This window comes from Athene noctua, unplaced genomic scaffold (genome assembly GCF_965140245.1).
Source record: "Athene noctua unplaced genomic scaffold, bAthNoc1.hap1.1 HAP1_HAP1_scaffold_31, whole genome shotgun sequence".
NCBI classification, from domain to species: Eukaryota; Metazoa; Chordata; class Aves; order Strigiformes; family Strigidae; genus Athene; species Athene noctua.
The window spans coordinates 3,645,720-3,664,963 of record NW_027437536.1 but is presented as its reverse complement, the minus strand read 5'-3'; the positions used below and the strand labels follow the sequence as shown (position 1 = coordinate 3,664,963).

At 49.8% G+C, this 19,244-nt stretch overlaps 1 protein-coding gene across 1 annotated transcript; it reads right to left on the bottom strand.

The window, feature by feature from the left end:
• Window positions 1-5,257: 5,257 nt before the first annotated feature.
• Window positions 5,258-18,955, bottom strand: LOC141974087 (hydrocephalus-inducing protein homolog). Its single transcript, XM_074933338.1, has 7 exons — window positions 18,911-18,955; window positions 18,106-18,219; window positions 15,158-15,335; window positions 14,515-14,645; window positions 10,929-11,062; window positions 9,755-9,891; window positions 5,258-5,738 (listed from the first exon to the last, which is right to left on the bottom strand). Exons 1-7 carry the CDS (start codon window positions 18,953-18,955, stop codon window positions 5,710-5,712), a joined length of 768 nt encoding a protein of 255 aa, XP_074789439.1. The 3' UTR covers window positions 5,258-5,709.
• Window positions 18,956-19,244: the final 289 nt, after the last annotated feature.

Here is a 19,244-nt window from a genome sequence, read left to right as displayed (position 1 = left end):
ACATATTACACTTGCAGCTGGCTCAAAGGGAACAGAACAGCATTAGGCAGCCCTGGTCCTCATTAGACGCCTCTGACCAGAAGGATGTAATGAACCAGTTCCATTACAACAGTAATTTCTTCCTATCACATTTGGTGGTTATATATTCATGGGGGATGTGGGGAAGGGAGGAGATCCGTACAGACTGGTGCATTAAGATACATTGCGTGTGGAAAGATGACCCCAGAGTGTGTGGCTGACAGACAGGAGAGAGGCGAGGCAGAGCAGAGTATCCCCAAGCCCATTGTAATGCCATCAAACGGACCTGCGAAACAAAATACACAAACAATAAAAAGGGGACCCTCTGTTCTTGGCATCAGCAGCTCTGAGGTTGGTTTAATGACCAGTGATCGTTAGGAGCCTGCCAGAGCTGCAGCTGAGCTCTCATACACCCCAGCCGTACCGGGGTAACTGGGGACGTCGCACTGTGTCCGTGCTTTGGGGTGTCCCTGTACGACAGAAAGGTCCAGGCAGCTGCCGGCACCTCGTGGGCAGAGCTGGCGGCGTGGCACCGGAGCTGCGCTTGCTTCACCTCACTGCGGCACGGCCCGGAGGAGGCGGGGAAGAGCAAAATCTAAGAAGATACAGCTGGAAAAAGAGCCTGGCTGTCTCTCCAGAGTTTTAACACTGCCCTTCTCTGTCTTTCAGTCTGGTTGTAACCAATGTAGTTTTCTAAATTTGTACAAAGAGATAATCCGTGATTAAAATCCATTTTAATAAATGACTAATCAATTTATATGGGTTGCTATAGAGTCTGATAAATCAAAACCGGATTGATTATAACCATGGCTTATAGCCATTTTATAATACCCTCCAGTGATGTGCTTATAATAATCTGTAACACCCGCTGCTGCTGTCGGTAACTCATTTAAAACACCAGTTAGTGTTTTTTTAAGAGGCTAAAAGCACAAAGGTGAGTAAATATTCCTCTATACTCGTGAGTCATGTGACCTTTCATGGGTGCAAATTTGGGGTCAAATCAATGTCCATCAAAGGCAAGGAAGGACTCCCGTGGCTTGAACAAGAAGCTGGAAAAATGATATAATTGTAAGAAAAATAATACTGAGTGCAACTCGAGCCCTGTGTTGTCTGAGAGAGGCCAGAAGCGGCTGCCCAGGAGGAAGGGTATAGGGGAGGGCAGCCCGATCCCCCCCTCCTGGCCTGTCCAGCCACCCTGCATCAATCCCAGTGCTGAGGGTTTGCAGAGAGCCGGAGGCTGTTCTCGGGTCCCATGTTCAATAGTCATGGGCGGGTTTATCCTGGTGAACATCTCTTGCCCCTCCTTTCACAGAATCGCAGCGGGCTGAGGCTGGAAGGGGCCTCCAGAGGCCATCTGGTCCCACCCCCTGCTCCAGCAGGGCCACCTCGCTTCAGGTGATTAAAGGGTCACCCTTTAATCTCTTTTCCCTCTGGCCCTGCAGCGGTACATGCCACCATGAAATCACAGAGTGTAGCAGGAACCCCCTTAGCTGCAGGACGAGGCTGTGAGACAAGACACACACCAATATGGTTAACAGTCAAGCTCCGATGTTTATTAGAGAAACAAGTCCTTATCTATTCTTGTGACAGCAAATCCGTGCGTTGCTCTGGCGCATGCTCATTTCAAAAACTCGTTCCTCTCAGCACTTTCAACAAGCGCTACTAAGCGTGCACAACTGGTAGATAAATTTCTGCTTTCTTATTCTACAGGTTCCTTTATTATCTGTTTCTTCCCTAATGAGCAAAAATACTTTCGCTTTTAGCCATCGTTAATCTAGACGCCGTTAGTCTTCTAACACAAGTGCGTCATTAATTTAGACATCGTTAATCTAACTTGAATGCTGATGACACTTTTACATTGTCAGTGACGCAGACAGTTCGCGACCCGGCATACGCACCCACAACAGAGCACGTGAAAAACACAATGAAGTTAACATTTATATGATTAGACACATTGTAGGGGGCCTTTTGGACTTCTGTCTGTCTCAGCATTGCTGCTTCACGACCCCCCTTCCCGCCCGCAGCACCCTGTCCTTGCGAAGGAGCACGCCTTGAAGACGGAAAGTCCCCGACGACACCCCGACGTCCGCCCGAGGCTGGAGCAGCAGCGGCCTTGGCAGCGCCCACCAAGCTACACCCGCGCGGGCCGCCGGGCGCGGCCAGACGGTAGCGGCGAGGAAGACGTGTAGAGGCTGGAGGCACCGCACGCCGACCCCCAACAGCAAGACCACCGCGACCACCTGGGCCTGCGCGCATGGAGGACCACGGGGCGGCAAATATCACCACGAGCCCCCGCAGAAACGGGAGGACTTTTTGGAGAAATCGTGGGGACGGGGACTATAAAGGGGCTGCGTACTCCTCTCTCGGGATGCTGCTGATTGTTGCTGCTGCTGCTTGTTGAAGACCTCGACGGAGCCAGGCACGTGGAACATCACGGCACCAAGAACAAGCCGACGGAACATCGCTGCATCCCTGGTGGTGGTGGTGGGAATTAGCTGCATCTCTACTGTTCTCTTGCTTAGGCAGATGTAACATGGGGCAAGGCACTGACTGTCACAAGCTCACACATAACACTTACATCCAATTATTTTCATGCAAACGTGAACACTCACAAGAACAAAATAGGTATGACAGATCTCATCTTAGAACAGACCTAAACTTCTAGGCCTAAGAAAACTCAAGCCTTCAGCTTCCCAAATACATCTGGCCACTATAAAACAAAGGGAGCAAACCTCCCAGAACAGTAACTAAGTCAGCTCCACCACCCTGCACCCGCACAAAGCTTGCTTTCTTTGGGAGACTTTTCCTGCCCACCCCCATCACTCCTACATATGAGGTGGGATTTCCCATCCTCTGCCTGCCACAGGAAAGTAGACTCTCCCATCCCTCTTCAGACAAGTCTGACTGCTACTGGGTTTTTGTCCCCTTCTTCCAAGCTTTCTGCATCTGGGAAACAAAGCTACTTCAAGTTGTATTTCTCAAACCAATCAGCCTCATTCCTCAGACCTGACCTAAGGAGGGAGGAAACATGGTCCAGACAAACACCACCACCGATGCCACTACTCTGCATATTCCGCACTGCTGGCTCCGGCCTCTTGCCTGTGGGAGCAGCTGCCTGTCGCTTCCTGTTGTATTCCTTGTGTAGAGCTTCCGCACAAAATGCACAGCTAAATTAAGAAAACGTATCTTTAAGATTACATTAGAGCACACAGCCACCCTTGGCACTGTTAAAAAAGGACTCAGTATTAGAAGCACGACTGAGAAAGTGAGAATCTGAGGCATACATACCAGTTTGTCCAGACTTAAGCCATACAGCTGTCAAATGTACCATGTCTACCCACTTTGCCTACATGAGTTGCCTGGTTTGTTGCTGGAGTTGTGTTACATTTGATTAGCACAAGGACTTATGCCTGGACAGTATTCAGTTATTAACTCGTTAAAAGTGTTTCTCTTAGAAGTTTTGTGTTTCCAGCACATTATGAATTACCATACGTACGCCTTAAAAATCTCAAAATAATCTGCTGAGGTGCCAGGGGCAGCCCCTCTTTACCCAGTGCGGTAAGAACAAGGAGCAACTTGTGAAAGTTGCATCTTCCTTCATTTAAATGACCTGGGTCTGGCTGCATGCACAGTCACTTCGCTGAACAAATAAACTTTTAGTCATACTCGCAGAGGCAACATAGTTCTGGGAGTTTCTTTACTGGCTTCTGAACCGACAGAATTCTTGACTACGTTCCAGTAGCAGCTTTATTAGTGGTGATGTGCAAGCCGGAAAGAACACAACTTGATTCTACATCCCAGGCTGAGCCTGCAGACAGAAACACAGTTTTACTGATAAACATACTGCATCGTGGATGGCAAATCCAGCAGCAGAGGACGACAAGACACTAACAGCACCACTACTGCCCTCTGGCAAATGAAATCAGCTCTGAACTCCAGGCAGACATCCATATGCAGCTTACCGAGAGGCCAGCTTCATTCCTCACGCTATTCAGTCTTACTCACTCTGAGAATAATATAGTAATATACAAACCCAGGAATCTCCAGGCAGTTTGCAATGGAGTATTTCTAGCCTGGTAGCTTGCTCCTGCTGTGAACTGTAGCCTAGACTCCATTAACAACATGGGTTGGGAATATTAAGTCCAATATGTCCCTGTATAACCACCCTGACATACCAGGGAATACTGAAGGTAAAAGATGCCTTGAGAAGGGGTAAGGAATGCCTGAAAACTTACAACTGTACACTATTTTTCTTTCCAAATGCTGTTACCTGCTTCTGGGAAGTTACAGTTAACAGGTACTTGCTCAGTTAAACTACTATAAAATGGATATTCATTGCTGCTCACACACCAGCACTATCCACTTGCCACAAGGCTTTAGAAGTTGAGCAGAAAGTGTACTCAGAGCAATATGTGGAAATAGGATCCAAATTATCTAGGGAACCAGTGCCTAGAATACCTCCTCGCATCTTCAAATAACATTTGCTTCTGGCTGGTAACACCTACTGGTTCTCTTCCAGTCTGAGACCTTAATTCAAGAAGATAGCTAGGCGTATGCCCAGTCAAGTTAAGAATCAACTGCTCTACTTGCACGGATTAAGTTAACTGTAAACTTAAGTTACATGTTGATAGGAAGCATGAAAATGGTCTTCAAGTATGGCATCTCTCCACATTACTTCTCAAGTAACTGAACAAAATGGCCCTGGCCTTCTAAGAAAAATGTGGAAATAAACACATCAAGTGCTAGACAGAAACACAGAACAGGCAGATCTTAAATAACTCAATAGCTAGATATGCAGTGTGCTATTACAGTGGAGTTTTAAAGTAATCTGATTTCTGTTTCTCACCAACAATGTAAGATGACAAAAAAATAAAGTGTTTTCCATTATTAATAGCAAGATGCATGTTAAGATATTATATGGAATTATTGGCAAAAAGGTCAAGTTTTAAAACTGTTAAAAGTTCACTTCTTCCTCTTGGGATGAATTACAGAAAATATACCTACTTCACAACTGGCAATTAGATCCACTAGAATAACAGTTTCCACCTTGAGGGGAAAAAATATGTTTTTTTTTTTTCCCCTGACAAAGATTCCATCCCAACCCCAGAACCGAAAGTTACTAGTGTGTCCAACAAAAATTAATTACTTCTATTTAAAAAGTAAGAAAGATATGCTAATGAAACATTAGAGATTGGGTGTGTGGGGGGGGGGGGGCAGGAAGGAAGGAGGGGGGCACAAAGTCATATGAAAATACACTGGTGAGCACAAAGTAAACCCTAATAAAGCCCCAACATCTCCGACAAGTGATGTTAGGCGTAAATACTGTTCAACCTGTAGCTATGTATTCCAGCAGTGTTTCTATTAAGGGCAAAGGAAATAGTAATGAAATCTTTGTCCTGGTTTGTGCCCTTGTTTATGCACTTCATAAAAAAAGTGCACGGAAAGTATGGTGAAATGTGCAAAACATCCAAGTAGTTCAGAGGAAAAACAATTGGTTCTTCACTTATAAATCGCTCTAAGACTTGTGTCTCAGTGTCGGGGTGGTGACAGAAAAACACTTGGCGGTACTGGAATGCCTTTGATTATCCCTACGTGTATGTCTGGTCTGTCCCTGCGTTCTGGAGAAGAATCTGCGTGACACCTAAAGCATCACCTGGAGAGGTTACTTACGCACTGGGTTAGCATCATCTGTTAAACCTCCACGTCACACAGCTGGAAGCCTACAAACAAGGACAAACAGGAGACTTTGTGAAGCTGTTGGAAGCTGCACCAGAGATGGTAACTTGGAGTAGAGAGACCCGGAGAAAGATCAGATGACATGTCTGGATACTCTGGCAGCGTACTGTGTACAGCAGGCTCGGAAGGAGGAGAACAGAGATAACAAGAAGGAGCTCATTACACAGGCTCCCTTGCTGTATACTATGGCTGACAAAATGATCATGGATGATCAGGGAAAACCAAAACCTGGGTAAAAATCCCTACGTGTAAATTCTGAAGTGATTTTAAAGCAAGCGCTAAAGTGAAGACAGAAACTGCTCAGGCTTTAAAGTCTGTAAGTGTAGCACATACAAGCAGAACCTGTAAGTACCTGAAATGTGTGTGGTGCCACCAGGAATAATTACCTCCAGCTTGGGACGCTGGACAGAACTACGTCAGTCAACTTGGGGGTTGGGAAGGAAGGGTTGGTTGTTGCGCTCTTGCTTGATAATATGTGAACTTTAGAAGTGGATGGAAAAGACCCTGTTTGGTTTATTTTCCTTCCGGATGTAAGAGAAGTAATTACAGAAAGCAGTATAGCAGAGCCAGTTAATCTTTCACCTAGTCTAATCTTCATGTTTTACAACAATAAATGTATTGCAATTTTTTTTCCTTATCTAGAATCACTTGTTGGCAAGAGCCTGCTTTTGTCCTCTTGAAGGTGGCAAGATGAACCAAGCTGATGCACAGTTCCACTTTGTGCTCAACCAGTCTCCAAATAATATCCCTGCCCTTCTCGGTGTGAGTTTAGGGGTATTTTTATAAAAACCTGGTCTCTCCAGTTGAGTTTTGGAATGAATTATGTGCTTAAGAAGGCGGTGCATATGTGAGTAGAGAGAAAGAACGGGATCAAGAAGTGTGCGCTTTTGATGAGAAACACGTGACAGAGATGACTTTAAACTCGGGAAGTATACTTAGGTGGAAGAGCTAGGAAAAAGTATAACGCTAGCTATGAGAGCATCTTCTGAGAGCTGTGGGCACACATCCAGTCCAACTACTTCTATATCCCTGATGATGCCAAGGAAGCTGTATACTCTGTCAAAGGTGAAGATACCAGCAGTGAGGGGTCAGCATTTTAATTTGTTTGCTAATTCATCTAGTCTTAGTGTCTTTCCTCTGGACCAGGAAAGAATTTTAAGTTTCTGCTGAAAACCATGAAAATGTAACTTTAATCTTCCCGTGTCTGATTTCTTTCATATACTTGGCACCATCAAAGGAAGTAAGTTGTTGTCGTCTGAATTTTCTGTTAGTTTTTAACTGTAACTTTTGAAAACTGGCACAGCACAAAATAATACTTATGAGCTTCTGATTTATAACTACTTTGTTTATATTTCTGATTTATTTGTAACTGGTATGGTACAACAGGTAAAGCATGCATTTCTTTCAACAAGAAAGATTATAGAGGAGCCCTTGCCTGCTACAAGACAGCACTGTGTAGCAATCCAGGTTGCTCAGGTAAGACAGAAAGTATTTGCTAGGGGAAGTATTTGCTGTGCTTGCAAGCTAACTCAAGTCTTCCTAACTGAAATAGCAGTATCAATATTTTTTGTCATCTGTATCTGTCAGAAAAACGCAACCTTCATTCTAGAGAAGTTCAGGTGTTTGTTGACTTGAAGTGTTCCTTAATTGTTAGAGAAGGAAAATACTTTTCACTTTTTCTAATTATTCCCTTTTAAAGAGCAATTAGTAACTAAGAAGTTACACATAAGAGAAGTTAAAATTGTATGGGGAGGGAACTGTTGCAGAACCTATCTCTGAGCTCTTGGAATAAGGGTTAAGAAAATGATTATTATCATTAGTAGCATTAATAATGAAACAAAACATGACAAGTAAAATTCTGTCTATAGCCCATGATACTAGTTTTCCTGGTGTTGCATGATTTTCTTATGCAAAAATCTGGGAAAGCTCTTGATACCACTGTAAAAGCGATGCATGTGATTTAGAGATGTTAGTTCAGGGGATTTGCATTAGGGTCATCCACACGCTTATCTTTAATCAAATATTAAAAACTGTGAACAAGGCCTTTGTTTACTCCAAGATTTCCGGAGTCACCACTGCTGGTATTGCCTTTGGCCACCTCCCTATTATACCTGATCGGAAATCGGTGTTACAAGAACTGACCTAGAGTCAGTTAAATCCTAGAGAACTTTTTTGCCTCTCAAAAGCAGAACCTCCCGTAGATGAAAGGTAAACCAACAACAGAACAGCTCTTGGAAGTAGCACAATTAGAAAAATCGCCCCAATTTCAAAACTGAACAAATTAACTCTTGCCGGCAGCATTCACAGGTACACTTCTTCCCTGAGGGGTTTTAAACAGAAGGACTCACATCAAGAGACCCGAAGCCCGATGCTGCAGCCTGGCCACCAGCAGGATCTCGGGGCAGGCTGTGAAGGGAGACGCTGCAGTTATCAGCCTCTTCCACGGCACCACTGACCAGGGCAAGGAACCGCGGTGTCTGTACAGGGAAAGTGAGCTCTGGGCTTTAATCCTCCCACACTACAGCCACAACCACTTAATACTTGCAATGCTTCGTCTCCAAGAGTATAGCAGTGCCCTTTTTAGAAAATAAATTAAAAAAAGGCTGCTCCATAAGCACTTAAGGCACAAGCTAAATGACAGCAGAAATCAGAACACGTGAAATAGTTGAAATCAACACTGTTGTACCAGTACCACTCACAATGGACACATGTTCTCACTTCAGATAAAAACAGTATTATTTGCCTATAACTGGCTTCAGGGAATGGGTGAAAAAAAATTGCCTTTCATTCACTACTAGAATTACATTATTCCTGCAAATAAACCCAAATAAGCAAAAAAAAAGTTTCCTTGTTTCACTCCAGGTAAGTGGTAAAGCTAAAACACACACTCAGTACTCCTTCCTACCACACAAGATGATCTGAACATCCAAATCCCGGCACTCCTCAGACCCTGGAGCCGCAGGAGGCAGCCAAGGGACCCCGCGGGCGGTGTGACAGTGGGAGCTGGCAGACATAAACCGCCCCTGCCTTCCCTCACATCTCTGCTGTCTCAGAACCGACAACAGCTACGAGAAAGTCTCACCTAAGCCATAGTTTGCAGCAAAAATCTACCATGTTTAAATATTTTACTGAGTAGAGAGCAACTTAAAACTAAATCCACAACAGAGTCTGGTTTTAGAAGACTATGCTAAATTGGTAATACAATGACCACACATACTTTTCCTGAAAAAAATGAAGTTTGACTTTCTGTTCTCTTTGGACCAAATGACAAGTATTTTAATGAAGTCTTGCTGATGCGAATATCCCGCTGCGGTAGATGGTGTGAACTGTGCTGCAGAACCTGGGAGGCCTTTCCCTTGCTGGAGCCTCCGCAGCACTTTCACCACCCGCCGAACTACAGCAGGAATGAGCTTCCAAAGGGCTCGGCCACACGGAGCCGGTGGCACCACACCGTCTCTCTCGCGCCTCGTTCTAAAGCAGAGCTACCTTACAGAGTTCACCAAGTACTAGATTTCATATGAGAGTCAAACAAGATGACCCAGCCTATTTGATACAACAGAGGACCTCACAGGCTGTCTTCTCAATAAAGGCTGAATAGAAGTGCTATGGCATTATGAACTTTAAACAAAGCACTTCCAAACCACAGAGGGTCCATCTGTTTGCAACACAAGCCCCTGGAGCGCCCATCAGGCGCCGCTCACGGAGGGAGCGCCCATCAGGCGCCGCTCATAGTAGCCAAGAGCAGAAGATGCTGGGAGGTGACCAAGGTGATCAGCCCACCCAGCCCTGGCAGGGAAGCGTTAGGGCGGGCCCGGGCAGGCCGGGTCTCAGCGCTGCTGGCCAGGAGAACTCAGGCTCTAAAGCACCAGGCAGCGGGTCCCAAGGAGGAAGAAGTTATACATACAAGCACTCAGAAAACCTCCCCATGTCCAGTGGCTTAAGCTCATCTGTCAGAGACAGCTCCTTCGAGCCCACGTGAAGGCTCTCCAGCACTGGTTACCTGTGTCACGCAGGACCCGTCTGTCAGTGCGGAAGGACGCAGGGAACTGCCCGGTGTTGGTGATCCTCACGACGTGCGTGGGGGTGTTACCGAGAACCACGTACCCAAAGTCCAGGAGGTACTCGGGCAGCTCAGCTCTGAAAGGAGGAGTAAGGACAGTCCTTAAACCACAGCCTGGCCACATTTCCAAGAGCATGAAAGACACAAATAAAATATTTCTGGATTCACTGCTGTAAAAACTCAACTCAAGACCATGAAATCCAAGGCCTGACCACCTGGTAATAAGACTTTGGTAAGTCACAAGGAGCATAGGACCTAGGTTGTATCAGCTATCAGTGGGGCCTTAAAATAAAACTAGTTTAAAATGAATACTGGTCACAGCTCCTCTGCTATGGAAAGCCACTGTAGGTAAAGTCCAGTGGATCTCCACTGGTCTCAATGAAACTGCTAAGCCCCATGTACAGCCCCAGCCTGAAAGTGCTTCAGGACCTTGTCGTAAGATTCGCCTGCACAGGAAATCTTCACTGCTCTGCAACCACATCTGTCCCCAAAGCAGCACCGACAAATGCGGTAATCAACACCTGCAAGATTCATGGGAGGGGCCTTTCCCAGAGCGATCTCACTCGGGAAAGCACATACGTGATCTGTTTTGCAGAGCATCTTCCCGAACTGGAGCCTACCGTGCCCGTGCCTCCTCATGGAGGAGCAGAGGGAAGTTACCGAGGTAAGCCCTGCAGTCCCACCAGCATCCGAGCCACCACCGGATTTGTCAAGGGTGTGTCAGCCTCTGCGGTTCCCTACTCTTTTTGCGCAGCGTGGTCTGTTAGCCGGAACAAAGATGCCAGCTTTGAGTTGCCTCTTGCAGAGCTGGTCAGCAGGGATGGTGGTGGTGCTCTCTGGAAGGGCCTGATGCTCTGCACTGGCCCCCTCAGCCCGAAGAGCAGGACCCAGCGCCTGTGGGGAGCTGAGCACCTCCAAAGCTCAGGGTGGCTCTGTGGCAGTGAGGACACTCAGCTGCTCACAGGGAGCATGGCAAAGGTACCAGGATCAGACCCTTTCTGGAGTCCCCACTACCCCCAGCTCTGCAGACACAAGCAGCTCTCAGGAGCAGGGGAGCACTGCTGGGTGCTACCCTCGGGGCACCTGGAGACAGGGTACGGGAGCCCCGACTAACCTGAGAAGCCTCTGACGAGCGTGCTGGTCAAAGGCAGTGGCCTCTGGGGGACCAGAGGTGAAGGCTTTCTGCTGCTCCAGGGCGTGTTCTTCCATCAGCAGCCGCTCCATCTGCATCTGCAGCCCAGGGTCCAGCTGAGGGAAGGAAAGGCAGCGGCTGGTTAGCAACGGTCCTTCCCAGGCTCCCCCCTGCTCGTGTTGGAGGGGTGATGGGGTCCTTCTGTCTCGCTGCTCAGTGTCTGTGACACCTCCTGCTCTCTCAGGCAGGGCCTCATCTCAAGGGCAACGAACTCCAGCAACTTTGCCTGCCCAGCCACAAAAGCTGATCCGGCCAGACAGACAGACAAGCCAGGAACCTTCCAGAGCTCCAAGTCTTTGTCTGCCCCCAGCCAGTGCCAAAGCAGCCCGGACAAGAGCTCTCTTGTAAAGGGAGCCACGATAAAGCTGCTGTCTCTGAGAGATCAGCACTGGCAGCACAGTCCCAGAGCACAGTCAGGCACATCACCTCACTTTGATAACAAGCAGGCAAGGGGTGCACCCCCACTGACTAGGGTGCTCTCTGGGGGTACACAGGTGGGGCCTCCTGGCCATCTAAGAGAAACAGGTCAGAAGGTGCATGAACTGCAGCTCTTATGGGACACTGCAGAAGTACTTTCAAGATGAATGGTTGCCTTTTTTTTTTAATTTAAACACCACTCTCCCAAGTTTTGCAGTAAAACTTTTTTTTTTTTTTTTAATTGAAACAAAGAAGAAATATTTGAAATCTATTTCTTAATATGATAACCACGTCGATGAAAACATTTCCCCCTGGCTTATTTATCTGCAGCTCTCCCCTCCATGCTCATTTTTTACTGCACGACATTTGAACAACCCCCCGCTGAGGGAACTGTAGCTGGGTGGGAGGCAGGCAGCATGCTGGCAATGCTGGGTGCTGCTATTGGCACAGCACTGACTGACCAGGCGACTCACACAGGGGGATGGAGCTGGTGAAGTACTGCCAGAGGCCCAGGGATGAAAGGTGCTCCAAGCAATTCAGGGTGCTGCTCTGAATTAGCATCAACATCTAGCAGCCAGGGCACAACGATGTGTTTTGAGTCACAAAACACTAACTTTATTGTTGGGATTCTAGAGGGCTTTCTGCGAGAGAATGGCCATGTGAGCAATCCTGCCTGAGAACAAGACTGATGAGAGCCTCAGCCTGAGCAAGAATGCGATAAGGATGTGACCCCGAAGGAGGGGGGAGAAACTCGACGAGACAAACAACCCCCGGCAGGGGTTGGGACGGAAGAGGAAGTTCCACAGGGCGGGAAGCCTGGCACGGCTGATGTGGCACTTTTTATCCAGTCATAAGAAGGTTTAAAGCGCGGGCTAAGGTAACTGTCCAATCTTGAGGACTTGTACTGCATGTCACTCACGTGTGCGGGAGAAGAGTATAAAAGGGCTTTCTTAGTTGTAATAAAGGGGCACTGCTTGATCACGTTGGTCGTGTGCGTGCTCAGCTCTCCCGCACTTTATGGCTAGACAACCAACCTGGTGCATACAGGAAAGCATGTGCCGGAGGATGGGACAGGTGCTGCGTTGCTTTTGCAAATAAATGAAATCTCTCTCCCCTGCTCTTTCCTATACTTACACTGGTTTTCTCCTGCTTGTCTTGCAAATTCTGAATGCTGCATGCTACTGTCACCCCAGGCTCATTACCAATTTGAGTATGCAATGGGAAACTGGATTTAATTAGACACTAATAGAGAATTAAGGAATTTAGCCCAGGAACTGATGCAGCCATGCAATCATGGGGGGCAGCTAATCTGTACTCACTGAACTGACTTTGTGTCTTAATTTCTCAACGATCTGAGCTCAGGGGATTTGGAGGGGTGGGAATAACAGCAATTCACAGCCCTGCCCCTCCCAAGAGACGGCATCTTTTGCACCATGCCCAGCAGAAGCGCATCCACATCATCTGGCTGCTCCATGTCTTGTTGGATGCAGGAGAGGGAGAAGGGGCTCCTCGTTACAGAGAGACTCTTAATCCACTGCCCTGTGCACAGAGGGGCATGGGAACTGAAGTGCTAAGGCTTGGACAATAGGCCCAAGCCGGAGTTGACCTATAGATGAATCCTGTATATTTTATAACTAATAACCATTGTGCTTACAGGTATTATACTGAGTTAGAACAAACCACCTATTCTGATGTAAAAGGTGGAAGTGTTGAAGCCTGAACAACAGGCCCTGAGCCGAAGCTGCTAACTTAGTATGTAATCACTGACAAAACATGTACGCTCATTTATGAAAGATGTAGCTTACATATCATACACTTATTACTGGTGACGGATGAAACGAAAACATGTCTATTCTGAATGTATCTTTCTTCTTCTCTGTGTAGGGGTAAGTTAAGAAAGCTGTGACGCCAGCTGTCCAGCCTTGGGACAGACGTATGGCCTTGTTTTAAAAGGAACATAAATCAATTAGATAAGGAAGGAAACTCCCTTAGCTTCTCCCTTAAGCCCTGGCCAGGCTCTGGGGGGAATCTAATGAGAGAGTGAAACCAGATGTTCCGCTCAAAACAAAGGTGACAGTTATTCTGGCTTGCTGATTTTTAGTATATAAGGCTGGACCCGCTCGCAGCGACTTTGGCAGCCTCACCTACGGGTGGAGGCACCGCGTAGGATTTCCCCCTTGCCGGGACAGGCTCTGCCAACCCTCGCTGTGACCGGGGCTGCCCCGCGACTGCGGGTCTGGATGATGATAATATATGCAAGTGGTGATGGATCTTTCTTAATCGCTATTCTCTTCCTCAGGCAGTAATGATTTGATGCATTACCCTGTATTTTCCTGTTTAAGCGTGCTGCTCTGTCTTTTCTTACTGTATGTTTTCTGTATTATTCTGTTACATCATTTAGTTATTTTAAGTAAAATACGTCTGCTCTTTTAACTCGGCTGTCTGAATTTAATTGCTATCCCTAATCAGCAGAACAGGAACACAGTCCTCTGCAACTTCTGCCCAGGGCAGGACCCTCCTATCTGCGTACAGCTGAAGGGTGGGGAAGAGTGGGACCTCCTTGCAACTTCTACCGAAAATTTCTTCACTGGAGAAAGGGGGATCTCCACTGGGCAGCCCCAGGAGAAGACAACCCTTCCTCCCTTTGCCTCGGGGACTGGCAGGTGGCTGCAGAGTAAACGCAGGCATCATGTTTTCCAGGCTTGTGCTTCAGTGGCGCTCTTTGGAAGCATGAGAAATATGAAGGGGAAAAGATGAACCTTTTCAGCAGCACAGTCCCAGAGCACAGTCAGGCTGCTGCTATTAAGCTCTGTAAACCTGGCAGGGCTTGGGTTGTGAGCAGCAAATACCCCAGTGGTGACCTACATCCCATCACGAAGTACCATAAATTCAATCACTTGAGCAGGGTCTTCAGGATCTCTCCCTGGGGCAGCCCCGGGGGCACTGCTGAGCTGTGCAGGATCATGGGCAGGTGTGGGCAGGGAGGTCCCAAGTGCCAGCAGGGCCCCGGGAAGCCTGCTGCGGGCTGCCAGGGACCCAGTGACACCGGGGGAGGGTGGCACGCGTCAAACGGGGCAGCAGCCATTCTCACCACGGCCTCCAAGGGATCTGGGGGTGGCTCCGCGGCCACAGCCGCCCCCAGAACTGCTGCTTCCTCTCTCTGGCTGTCTTCTTCCATCTTTTCTATCACCTCCTTCAGGACCTTCTCATATTTTTCATTTCCTGAAGGAAGAAAACATCCACAAACAGAAGCGTGGCACAGCGCCATTCCCAGTGAAGCTGGGAAGCCCCACTCCCCTGACTCTGGCCTCTCCCAGAAACACCCTCCTCAAGCAATGTATGCAAAGTAGATGCTGCTTGTCCTCTTATCAACCCTGATGTTCATTCCCACCCATCTGCCTCCCCACGTAGGAGCATCTCATCCCCTGCAACGTGATGCAAATCCAACCCTGCCAAAATCCCTGCCAGCCTGTGCTCGGCTTTCCAGAGATTTCTGTCTAGCCATCACCTTCCCAGGACTCCGACATGCTGGCAAGCTCTGCAGGATGGTTCCTGGGGCAAAGCCCACACGGGCTCATCTGCCAGAGCTTCAGGAAGCAACTGAGGGGTTGAATGTCGGTCTGACAGCCCTGAAACCTCCAGGTTTGGTGGAGGCAGGTGTGAGCTGCCCTACGGGCATGTGACATGGGGGAGAAACAGGGGCCCCTCCTGGGGAGCAGACAGGCCATGCTCACCTTTGATGTTCCTGGGCAGGTCCAAGTAGATGCTGAGAAAGCTCCCCTCTCCCTTCAGGGAGATTTCTTCGGGCTCCAGGTGACCCACTTGGATCTGGAAAGTCCTGCAGAAGGCTCCAGGCACTCCCGGCAGGTAGTAGACATTCAGGACTTGCTCCTTGCCAGGTCCAGCGTAACCCTGCAGGGTGTGGGAGAAGAGGGAGGGAATGCACGAGAGAGGGTTTGGTGGAGGGATGGCTCAGATGACAGACACACCGAGAAGAGAAGGCAGGTTCTCGTACATAAGCAAGTATCAGACAACATCGCCTTCTAGCTTTCTTGTACCCAGAAGCTGAGGTCTCCTACACCAGGTCCTTCGGAGGGCCCGTAGGGATGCATTCCCCCAGGACAGACCCACAGACCACCCCCTGCTCAGCATGAGCACAGCTCTGCCCCTAACGGTGTTTACCCTCTGCTAGCAAGAGCCAGACTGAAGAAATAAAAGCTCTTTTAGCAGCCACTATGCAAAATAAGGGAAGTGCCCAACTCTCAGCATGGCCAGCAGCTCCTGCCACAGCACACCAGCGGTTCCCAGGCTGGTGTTGAAGGGCCTGACCCTTCTAATGATCCCAACCAAACATCTCCTGCCTGTGCGGTTACACCGGGGGTGCGTGAGCCTATCCAGGCTCACGGTGACCTGCAAACATGCATCTCTGGAAAGGCAGGAGCAGAGACTAGGACGAGATCTAGGGAAGGTGTTGCCAGGAAGGGCACCTGCTCTCCGGGCTTCCAGAAAGGCTGCCCCAGCCCCAGGCTAGGCTCACGCCAGCCAGGCTGAGAGCAAATGCAAGCAGACAGCGACACAGCCCTGGGTGACGGGACACAGCCGCAGCTTCCCTCGGCTCACCCTCTGCACGCTGGGCTGGACCCTCGGCTCCCCGCTCCCCTTCACACTGCAGAGAGAAGCTGCTGAGCGGGACAGATCCTGCCACTTGGTGCCCTGAGCCCCTGGTGCAGCGCAGAACACAGCTGCAGCGGAAGCCAGCCCTGCCAAGCTGCCAGCGCCGGCGGGGCTGTTACAGCGACCGACTGCGCGGGGCCAAGCAGAGCTGGGTCTTGGGAAGCTGGCAGGAAGAGGGCGTCGGTGCGTCACCCCTTGTAGGAGACAGGCATGAGGAAATGTGAACGCCGTTTGGCTTCCTCTTCCCACTGCAAAAAGGGACTAGACAGGAATGCTGCTCCAGCCCAAAGACAGCCACGCAGGACTGAGAAGTTGGGACGGTGGGATGCTGCAAACTCCTCTCCTCACTGTTCCAGCCCTGCCCCCGCCTGGCCCCCTCACTGCCCCACAGAGCTGCTGCGGAGCAGCCAAGCTGGGGGAGTGGGGGACCAGAACAGGGGCTGCTACAATTTCTGCCAAAACAGCTTCATGCCCAAGTGAGAGAGGATTTAAGTCCCGCTCAGTGCTGGCAGGGGCCTGGCAGGGTGTGCTACAGGCAGGGACAAGGAGTAAGCCCTGTCCGATCACACAGCCTGGGCACGGTGACCCGCAGGAGAGCCGGCACAGCGCGGCCCCGGTGCCCGCACAGCCGGAGCGCTCAGCAGTTGGGGTCCCCAGAGCCACCGAAGCGCTGGTGCCTCCGGCCGGTGGCTGCTGTGTGACAGCAGGGTCACCTGCTGGCAAAGGCCGTGAAGGGAGAACGTTAGGACCACGCTTGCTGGACCCCTCCTGCCCCCCAGCAGCAGCTGCTTACAGCCCTGTCTCTCCTGTCTGCTTTTGGGGGTTGTTTTCTTTTTTTTTAATTTTGTGTTTTTCCCCTACAACCCCATCCTGGGCAGCCTGACCCAGAGCCAGGGTCAGTCACCCGCGCCACCTCCGTACTCACCGTGCTGGGCAGGACCAGGGGCACGCCGGGCAGGGGGCTGTCTGCGGTCCCCACGCCGGGACTTAGCACCACGTAGGTGAAGCCCATCTTCCCTCTGTTCTGCAGGGTGACCTCTGCTTCGGTGACTTTGTTAAACAGCTGAAGAGAGGACAGAGGAGTGGCAGGCTGAAGGCACAGGCCTGATACTGGGAACCTCCTTCTGCTTTCACTGGGATGTGAGCTAATGAATTCAGGAGAAAAGCAGAGGCAGAGGAGGTACGGGCACTTGAGTCTCCCCGGTTAACCTGGGGAAGCCACCGCCACAGGGCACCCCTTAGCCCTACGCAGGAACAGACACTGATGGTGGCATGCAGAGGGGCAATGCCAACCACAGAGATCAGTCATAAGGAAAGCAAAGAGGAGACAAGCTCTCTGCACCTCATGGTGTGTCACCTCACACCCAGCTGGAACAAAGGAGGTGGCATCAAGACATTGCAGAAGAAAAAGCACCTGCAGAGACAGCAAAATGGGAGACAGGGCCAACAGCTGGAAGTATCTGTGGGGTTTTTGACTGAAAAGAAGTGGGGATTATTCTAGGACATTCTCCCCAGCTACAGTGACTGGGAAGCCCAAGTTAACTTCCTCCCTGGTTTATTTTGCTGATTCATCAAGAACATTAAAGGAGAGCACCTCCTGGGACCTCAGGCTTTAGGAGCAGATCAGCAGATGGATGTCTTGGGGCACGACCCTCTGGAGATCACCACTGGGACCCTGCCTGCCCCAGGAGGCGGTGTTAGTTACCTTGAGGAGGAGGAATTCCCAGCGGGAGGGGGGCAGAGATGGTCATTAAAAAACAGCTTGGATGCAGGACATATCACTCCAAGGTTGCACTTCAAGCCATAGAGCCAACAAAGTAGTTGGGAAGGGGCGAGAGCCCCAGCCCTAGGTGGCAGCAACCCGCCGGTGATGGTTTCACGACAAGGACCTCTGCCAAGAGAAGCTGCGGTACCTGCAGCCCGCAGTTGATCTCCGTGACGTCTAGGAGGTAGTTGATGAGTCAAACCTCCCCGCTCAGCATGATCTTGTAGGTCGAGCCTCCCTCACCCTGCACAGCGCCATGACGTGGACAACGATATTTGCGTGGCCAAAGAAGGTGAACATGACCCACTCGCTCTTGCCTGGCTGCAGCACACCGTAGAGCGGCAGGACATTGAAAACCTGGAGGTAGGCGAGGAGAAATCAAGATGTCGAGCATAGAAATGGATGCAGAAGAGCAGCCATGGCTTGGAGCAGAGTACAGATGTGGCTGGAGGGGGCTCTTCCTCAAACACAGGCAAAATGACCCTAATCTCATCCTGTACCCATTCCACTTACCAGTGGAGGGGCCACGGGAAAAACCTTCTCCCATGCTCCCTCATTAATTAATACACTACATATTAAAAGTAATTTGGGATGTCTCCTGGCAGCAAGAAATTCTCTCCACTGCAGAACTTGCCTTTAAAAGCACCTTTTACTGTCCTAAGCAAAACACAGTATTCAGAGGTGAAAGCTCTCAGAGCTGGGGGGAGGACTCCAGCCCAGCTCATCTGACTCCTGATGCTTTTCACTCTCTCCAATTCGCATGCTGCGCGCTCTCAAGATGCTACAGCAAAAGCTACTGCAGAAATTTCCTGTTGACCACTTGATTAGCAACAAGATGAAGAATGCCCTCCATAGCTGCTGTGCAGGTCAGCCCTACGACACGTCCTGCGTGGCCTCTCCAGTGACTGGTTGCTTCAGCAGCGCTGTGCGATGGGCTTGGAGGGACGCGAGGCCACTCTGCGAGCAGCATCGAGAGGCACCAGTGGGGAGGGGGGGCTACAGAACTGCTTTCCACTGGAAACGGGGCACAAGACGGATTCCCACTTACCTCCTCCATTCCCAAGCTGACGGGCTCTGCCTCCACAGACTGCATCAGTTTGTTGACCCCACCAGGCTCTGCGTCTCCACAGCCCCTTCCAGCTCCTCAGCAGGGGATGGCAGCCCCTGCAAAACAAGCACCATGGGCTGCAGCGAGCACCTGGCTGGTCTGGGCGAGAGCACTCTGCTGCAGGCTCCGCCACCTCACCCAGCCAGGAGCAGCTGAGATGGGACCTGGGTGCAAATCAAGTACGGGTATGTCCGTGCCATCCGTTGAGTGTGGGTCCAAGCCCACCCACAGGTGAGACACGGGCTCCGCCTGCACTTTATACCTGCAAGCGTGC

What these genes read in the sequence shown, in the direction of transcription:
- LOC141974087 (XM_074933338.1), bottom strand. Translation starts at nt 18,955, where the DNA reads ATGCAGTCTGTGGAGGCAGAGCCCGTCAGCTTGGGAATGGAGGAG. An exon ending in TCAGCTTGGGAATGGAGGAG is followed by an intron (nt 18,220 to 18,910) that starts GTAAGTGGGAAT and finishes GCCTACCTCCAG; the next exon opens with GTTTTCAATGTCCTGCCGCT. An exon ending in ACGGGTCCTGCGTGACACAG is followed by an intron (nt 5,739 to 9,754) that starts GTAACCAGTGCT and finishes CCTTGTTTGTAG; the next exon opens with GCTTCCAGCTGTGTGACGTG.